This window comes from Glycine soja, chromosome 10, assembly GCF_004193775.1.
Source record: "Glycine soja cultivar W05 chromosome 10, ASM419377v2, whole genome shotgun sequence".
Classification (NCBI taxonomy): Eukaryota; Viridiplantae; Streptophyta; class Magnoliopsida; order Fabales; family Fabaceae; genus Glycine; species Glycine soja.
Window position 1 is genome coordinate 1,073,355 of NC_041011.1, and position 8,473 is coordinate 1,081,827.

The 8,473-nt window shown below is 33.1% G+C and overlaps 1 protein-coding gene across 2 annotated transcripts; it reads right to left on the bottom strand.

Annotated features, from left to right (window-relative positions):
* Window positions 1-4,599: 4,599 nt before the first annotated feature.
* On the bottom strand, window positions 4,600-7,750 carry LOC114372304 (WRKY transcription factor 23-like). 2 transcript variants are annotated; one of them, XR_003658198.1, is made up of 4 exons: window positions 7,159-7,750; window positions 6,504-6,647; window positions 5,794-6,288; window positions 4,600-5,243 (listed from the first exon to the last, which is right to left on the bottom strand). XR_003658198.1 is itself a non-coding variant. In XM_028329797.1 (3 exons), exons 1-3 carry the CDS (start codon window positions 7,572-7,574, stop codon window positions 5,877-5,879), a joined length of 972 nt encoding a protein of 323 aa, XP_028185598.1. In that variant the 5' UTR covers window positions 7,575-7,750; the 3' UTR covers window positions 5,615-5,876. The 2 variants fall into 2 exon arrangements, 1 of the variants encoding a protein (XP_028185598.1); XM_028329797.1 differs by lacking the exon at window positions 4,600-5,243 and having other exon boundaries at window positions 5,615-6,288.
* Window positions 7,751-8,473: the final 723 nt, after the last annotated feature.

Sequence of the window (8,473 nt, forward strand, 5' to 3'; positions counted from 1 at the left end):
TAAAAAAAAAAAAAAACTATCATAAGCAAATAAGAGGTGTGAGAGGGTGAGGGCCCAACACACATCTTGATACCATGTATACCTCCCATTCTCTCAAAGTGTTTTAAGATACATGAAAGTCCTTCTGTACAAAGTATAAAGAGGTAGGATGACACTGAGTCACTTTGTTTGAGACCTCTCCCAGGATAAAATTGACCTACCAAATCCTTATTAACCCTAACAGAAAATTAAACATTTTTCAAGTACATTTTCATCCATTCAATCCATTTATCTTTGAATCCCATTTTTCCATTAGATTGAAAAGATAGTTCCATTGGACCCTATCAAAAGTCTTGCAAAACTCAATCTTAAGGGCAACTTCACATGTTTTGCATTTCATGTGTTGAATGATTTCAAAGGCAATAAGAATATTGTCAAGGATGAAACATCCTTTTAGAAAGGTAAATTGTTCTTAAGGATATGCATTTGTGAAGAATAAGTTTGAGGCGATTTGCAAGGGTTTTGGATATGCATTGTCATGTATATCTATTTACTAGTCAGTAGACTATTTAACCTAACCATGCCATCAAATTAATGGTAACTAATCTTTTTATTAATCAGTTAATGTTAGTGCCTTTAACAGCCAATGCTAGCAATTTAACTTTGAGACTAATGCCAATTTTTAAAAATGAAGGGACTAAATTTTTAAAATGAGAGTAGAGGAATAAAAATTTTAATTTAGTTTTAATTTAGTAAAAAAATAAAATATATTAATTATAAAATTATATTTTTTTTATAAAATGTATTAATTTTTATCATATTAGATACAAAATATAATTTAAACAATTATTACAATTTACAATCTATACCCAAGATAGATAGATTTTTCCCTGCAACTCGAGGTAGAATTGTAGAAATAGAAGTAAAGATATAAATTAAAAAAAGTTAATATCCTTATTAATTTTTTATCATATCATTTATTACTTATTTTTTACAACTTCCTTCATTTATTGTAATTATATTGGATCTGAAAAGTTGTGATTAAGAGTCTAATGGACATAAGAGTATAATTATAAAAAATGTAATTATTTCCAAAAAATTGTAATTAAAATGTTGTTTTAAACTTTTAAATTGATAAATAAACAATTTTTTTTCCGAAAATTAATACTCTTAAAAAGTTTTACATTAATTTATCTAAAACACTTTTAAAAGATTGGAGTAAACTTTTCTTGACATCCAACACTTAGAGAGACAAATCAAGTTACTGATTGTTTAGCTAAGTATGGTCCGTCTATTGAGGATAGAACTCATATTTTTTATGTTATTCTGTCTTTCATTTATTTGGTCATTTCGGCTGATGTAACTTTTACTGTGTTTCCTCGCTGGTTTTAGTGGTTCTTGGGATTATTTCTCCTTTATTTCACAAAAAAAAGATATTGATTTTGTGCTAAATTGATAAAACAATATTATAATTATAATATTTTAGGCTAATATAAATTTTTTTATTCATAATTTCGCATAAATAAGCGATTATTTAAATGAGAATGAGAATTTTCTTACCTTCAGCCTTCAAGACTTGAACTAACCTCTAATCCTCTAACTTCTCCAGGTACATGCAATTCTAATTTCTAAACATTATACAATCAATCATATTAGCAATTTTGTCATCATAATAAAAAAATTATACGAATTGAATCCTTTTTCTAATTATCCCATATCTAACTAGTTGGGCTCCTCTCCAGTGGATATTTTTTCCCATCTAACAAACTTTTCTCCCCTTCTCAAGTACATTGTCACTTGTCAGTCCTAACAATAACATCCTCAATTTTCGTAAACCATTTTTCTTGTTTCTCGTTTAAACTATTACAATTTTTGCCCTTTTAAAGTTAGCGACTTTGAGCATTCGTAAATCCTTCAATTAGCAGTTACAATTTATACTCGTTTCCTTTAATCATTTGATGCTGTTGTCAATTTGACATAATTGAGGTCCAGTTCCGACTACTAATATTTGAAGTGAATTATCAAATTTGACAAGGTACTTAGTGTTCTCCGTTTGATGTTTTTCTTCTAAGTACTGCCACATCTGTGTCACTTGTGAAAGCAGAGTAATGTTTTAACCCGTTTTTTTTGTGCAGGGTTTCTGCAACTTTGGTTATTAGTATTACTCTTTAAGAGTCATAGCTGCTCTGACATACATTTGTCATCCTCTCGCTCCCAACAAAAAATGCTCAAAGAGACAGGTACATTCTGAAATATAGTTCTTCCACGGTGAAATATAAAAATCAGCAACCTTTTTACCCTGTTTGATTTTCGTTTCTTTCCAATCAAGGTTTTAGATTGTGGTCACAATGCCATCATGGTGAGTCCAAAAACCTTGACTTTGCGGACCTCTTTTGAAACCATGTTTCTAATTGGTTGATTATTGTTTCATAAGTGTCGTGTAGTCCCATTGAATTTCGTAAGGCTTTAACTTTGATTTATCATGCATAAACATAATTGTCTTGCAAAAACATATGGTATGGTATCATTTCTTTATTTCGCACAAATGTGTCAGTAATTCCAGTAATTCCAGTAATTCCTGTGCATTCTGATGACATATTCCTATTTCAGTAATTCCAGTAATTCTACTTTGGGGATATTCTGCAAGCCAAACCAAAACAGGGTTTATTTTGTCGACTTTGTGTACTGGTGCAGTCCTTGACTTTTTTAGTATTGTATATTCAAAACCATTAGTGATTCCCCTCCTCACTTTTTCCCTCCCAGAGTAGATAATTATATATTGGCTTCTTCAATGAGTTATTTTGGTTACTTTGTACTTGTTGCTATTTGGGCATTGACGATGGTTAGACTCTTGTCCATATTTTGCACATGCTAAGTTTTTACTTCTTGAAACTTGTTTAAAATGTAAATATGATCATACTATGACACATAATTTTTTTAAAACCAAATTTAATCATGTATTAACAGAGTAGCCTATGTTTGTTGCTAAACTTTATTTAGCCATGGTCTGCTACTTCATATTAACAGAGTAGCCTATGTTATGCAGGAAAAATCATGCTCATTGGCTGTCAGAATCAACTCAAAACAAGTCCTTTTGCTTGGCAGGTCTATTTATATTATTCTTCTTGGGTGGCTCAAATTCCAGATTGTCTACAATTACTATCATTGCAAGACTTTTTAACTTGCTTCATAATTTATTTTCTAATGTTTCTTGTGGTTGTTTTTGTTTGGTATCAATTGTGCGCTTCAATTCTTTATTCTAAGCAGAGTAGGATGTTCCTGAGTTAAAACAAAACTCCTAATATCCATCTCCAAGTGAGAGAAAAACTCCTCAAATCTTATTCACTTTTCAACTAGGATGTTGCAATGCTATTATTCTTGCTAACTAATTCAAACTAATGACTAACAATTTGTAACTAGCATAACTAAGTATACTAGTGTATTCTACAAATGCACCCTTACTTGTATCATAAGCTATTACTATTCGGATATTTAGTTATTAACTCCCTCCAACTCCTCAAGTAATTAAGGAGAGTTGTAGAGTACGAAAGTGAAACTCTAACCATTGTTGATTTAAAATAAAGCATCGTATAAGCGTTATTAAACCACTGTAAATCAATGGTGGCTAAACTCTCGATCACTTTCTTAATTTACAGCAGCTAAATCTTGATATTGGGGAAAATTGTTGCATTTCTATTTTCATAGCTGGAACTTTACTCTAAAAGAATATATTCTGGGTAATATTACACTCTGAATCTCTGATAGCTAGATAACCAAATAATGCGCTAAAATGTTCCAAATAAAACCTGTTTAGACTTGTGGAAGTAGGATAATTTAGGTGATTGTGAAACATCCTCCCTCACACACAAAAAAACATGACTTTTTTTTTTTCTGAATAAGGCGTGCTATTCGTATTTCATGAAGTCGTGCCAGGCTTTCCATTTTCTTGGTGGGGGCAGGTTATTGCAGCTGTTGATGCACGTTTTCATGTATGGCAGTAATTCATACTCGGCTAGTCAATCAAAGAAATATTAGGATTTTTATTCGTACTTTCATCGCTTGTAAGGTGTGAGAGGAATAAGAAATTAATTAAGCCTACAAGGCAAGATAAGAAGTGTGGCTCCACTACTACAGTAGGCACCACACAATTTAGATTCGCTGTCTGCTTGGTGCATTACTAAAATTTTAAGACGAATAATTATATTGAAATTTGACATAAATGGCGTTTTCAATTCAAGTAATGCCATGTGATAAACGGTGCCAAAATTTCCGTTTCATGCAATGGTGTTGCCTTTGATGTTAAAATTCTGATTGGTTGTTGAGGTTCTTGGGTTCTTTTCGACAATCTAGAAAATGGATTAAAAAAGGATCATGGATTTTTTACTCCCTTTCTAAACAAAGTTTAATATATTGTTTGTTTAATCAAGTCAACAAGGCCGTAATGCGTGGCATTTATATGTCTATTGGCCGAAAAAATCGAAGTAGGCAAATCAAGAGACAATTTTGGCTTTGTAAGAAGAGTGACAGGGTTACAGATTATTCCCACTTTATGAAGTGAAAGATTGTAATTCGATGCAATGTATGTGGCATTTGCCGTTAAAGAGAAAGAAAAGGAAAGCATACGAGAGAAAAGGGAGCTGGTCCCAGTAATTTCTTTGACGGTGGCGTGTCGTATATAACATCTCACAATATGTTAGCCTATGCCTATCCGTGAACGGCTATATAAATATCTCAAAAACTTCAATAATTCTTCACTGTGAGAACCTCCTTCAACTGCTCAATAAAACAAAACTTGTAAACAAACACGACCTATCTTGATACCTTCATAAATAAAAACTAACATGTGTCGTTATCAAAATCTATTCCATCATAGTGACCATATCACACTCGATATATGCTTAGCTTGTATGTATAAAAATTTCTCCTTTTGTATTTGTTCTTCTTTAATTCTCCCCTTCTCCACCACTATCCAATCCATGAATGGATTGCATCGCGTGCAGGATACACAGAGGCATTTACTCATTCACCTCAAAAGAGGGATCAGAATGGTTGAATTACTCTTCCCATTTATATCCTCGTGTCCATATTGGGACAAGACTTTTAGCACCATATCATCCTAATTTGAAAAATATTTTTCTATAATTAGTTTCGGTCGACTTCCGGGAACAAAACAAAGCAGCAAGTTTCCACACCAATTCTTCCCGTTTAAAATCCTTAACCTAACAATCTTCACTGCTGTACATCTGTGAAATCAATGCACATTCCTTCAACAAGAAGAAACAAAAAATACAAGACAAACGAGGAGTCAGAATCAGAATATTAAAAAGAGGACAGAAGTCCATTTAATTTATCTATTTCATTTTTATCATTCACACACAACCCACCAACGTTCTTTTTTATGCTTTCTTATTTTTTTAGGGGAGGGTGTTCAGTGTTCTATACCGTAGGAAATTAAATTAATAGGTGTTACTAACTAGTGTCTAAGTTAAACTAAAAAAAAATAATCATAGAAGAACATAAAAAATATTATAAACAATATAATTTTATATATTTAAAGAAATATTTTTTTTAGTTCCTTAATAAATACTGTAATGATACTAATTAGTATTATGCTTAAATTAAAATAGAAGCAAAATAACTAGAACTAGAAGTAGTCCCTGCATTAGATCATAATCCATCATGTTATACAGCCATAATGATGTCCTATGTGGAAAAGGATAAAGTGGGTTTTACAAGTATATATGATCATGATCACTAATATTACCACCGGTGGTCAGGAAGAAAAATTACATGTACCAGTACTAGAGTTCTCACCTAATTATCCCATAGGAAAAAGTCAGCAAAAAAATAAACCACATAGAAGCATGTTGACTACTAACTATGGAGTTATATCAGCTCTACTCTTCTTTCAACATGTGTGAAGGAACAACATCTTGAAGAAGTCCATGGTCCCTCAGAAACGCATTCGTCCCTTGATTACTACAAAGCCGTCTCTCTTGAATAAAAACAGCGTTCTTTGGAGATGAAGAATCATTGTAAGGAAAACCCAAAGAGGACAATGTGTTGACAAGTAGCTTTTGTTGTTGGTGGTGATGGTGCTGCTGCTGATACTGGGATAAGTAGTTTCCTAGTGGCAAAACTGAAGCAAAGTTGTTGGCGTATCCAGAAGAGACAACTGAGCGAGGCATAACTGGGCTGGGATGTGTGTGTTGGCCTTCATAGGTTGTCACTACAACGCTTGGATCAGTGAAAGATCTCTCCACACGTTTCTTCACATTACATGAAACACTGGTGCAACGATAGTAGCTCCTACATGTGATTGATCCACACAAAGTATATTCCAAATGTTAAGTTAAGGCTATTTATTTATTTATCTATTTTATAATTATATATTTGTTTATTTTGTTTTGGTGCAAGTAAATTAAAGAAATTAAGAGAAGTAGGGAAGGAAGCAAAAGTAGGTAGGTGCAGGTGAGTTAAGAGTTAAGATTTGAGTTTATTGAGAGAATTACAGCATATGTTACCTGGGAAAGGGGCTATTTTTCACGGCCTTTTGACCGTACTTTCTCCATCTGTACCCATCTTCCAGATGATCGACCTCGCTTTTCGTCATGAACGCGAATCTTGGTTCTCTCTGTCTCTTCTGATTTGTCTTCTTGGGCTTCAACCTAAACCCAATAAGAACCAGATCCCAGAAACCATCAAATCTTAGAACCTTCCTCACATCAACCACACCACATGTATGTATATATTCATTGTTATTTTATCTCTAAAGGAAAAAAAAAAAGTTAACAAAAGGCATGCCCATGATCATCTCATTTGTTTATCTAATTGGATGGTGAAATATGTTCTCCCTTGCTACATATTAAAAGCGAAATCAGATATAAAAACACGTACTTTATACTAGAGATACCAATCCTAAATTGTGTGTTCTTCACAACCCATCAATCATTCAATGCTAAAATTAACTTTGAAAATAGAAAAGGAAAACAAAAGCACAGGCTTAAACACTAATAGGATTGTTTCAGGATACTTATGGTCTTAACAAAAAATACTAAATACTTGCACAAATTAAAAAAATTAAAAAAACCACCATATATATTCTTATCCTTTCATTATGAAAAAAAAATGGTTTTCTCCAGAAAAGAAAAAAGTGATGAGATAATTAGAAAAACCCACTGTTTCTTAGTCTTGTGTTGTCCTTCATCATCATCATCATCATCTTCTTCTGCTTGGTCTAGAGTCTTCTTCTGTTCATCATTGACTGCATCAGTGGACGCGGATGAAATGGAAGAAGAGTTTGGAGTGGCAGGCTGGTGGTTCAACACCTCAGAACACTCTTTCCCGTTATCAGAAGGAACCGTAACTGTAGAGTGATGATGAGATTGCACGGACACAGTTGAAAGTTGAGGCAACTCAAGCAGAGGACTATAGTCCTGCACACCCAGTAACTCCATAAACCCTAAAGAGCTCTTTTCAACCTCAGAGAAATCAAACGCGTTCGAGAATGGATAAAGGTTTGAATAATTATAACAAGGGAAAGAAGAGGACCCAACCGCATCCTCAGTTTTCACAGCCATCTCTTTCTTCTCCATATACCTAACAAGTTGATCTCTTTAAATGGTAAAATCCTTCATATCTTGCACACCACAAACTCAAACTTCACAGTAGTAAGAAGTGGAGAGAGGTAAGGTTGATCTGGTTTATAGCTTAGGTTTGTGTAAAAGAGAGAGAAAGGTTGTGTGTAGTTTTGGGTTTACAAAGAAAGTGAAAACAGTGTGCAAGGAGCAAAGATAGAAATGAAGCCGAGAGTTGACCGGCAATTGTAGGTCATAGACTCGTACGGAAAACGTTAAGCCGGTGGCAATCAATGCATGCCATTATCGACGCTTTCATACGTAGCGTTTGACCACTCAACGGGTTTAGACTTTAGGTTGTGTGTGTGAACGGGGTTTCCCCATCTTTTGGATTCTAACGGCGTTAAATGAATATATAAATAAATATATATATATATATATATATATATTTATTTATTTATTTATTTTCTTCCGTCTTTTGTGAAATGCCAAATTGTAATAATAGTGTTCACTCGTGTGCAAGTGATGATCTAGGAAAATCTGATGAATCTTTCAAAGTTTATCGCCACTTTCTTAATTCTTTAGTTTCCTTTTTTTCTTCTTTTTGAACCCTCCACTTTTATTTATTGATTTATTTTTTGGTTTCACTGTGCGAAGCTTTTGCAGCAGGTATTAATAATCCCTTGGAATTCGGCCAACTTGTCTTACAAACGAACAAAGCACAGGGAATTCGTGAATAGATTATGAAAATTGAAAAAGTCGTACCAAGAAAAAATAATAAAAATAAATCGCGTGACATGGCAAAAAAATAATCCTAAATCCTGAAATGAATTAACGGAAACGATGAGTTTAATTCCCATAAAAGCAAGTTCTCGTAAGTAAAGGACAAGTTAATTTACATATTACATGTTAATGTA

What these genes read in the sequence shown, in the direction of transcription:
- LOC114372304 (XM_028329797.1), bottom strand. Translation starts at nt 7,574, where the DNA reads ATGGAGAAGAAAGAGATGGCTGTGAAAACTGAGGATGCGGTTGGGTCC. An exon ending in CAACACAAGACTAAGAAACA is followed by an intron (nt 6,648 to 7,158) that starts GTGGGTTTTTCT and finishes TATTGGGTTTAG; the next exon opens with GTTGAAGCCCAAGAAGACAA. An exon ending in AAAAATAGCCCCTTTCCCAG is followed by an intron (nt 6,289 to 6,503) that starts GTAACATATGCT and finishes AATCACATGTAG; the next exon opens with GAGCTACTATCGTTGCACCA.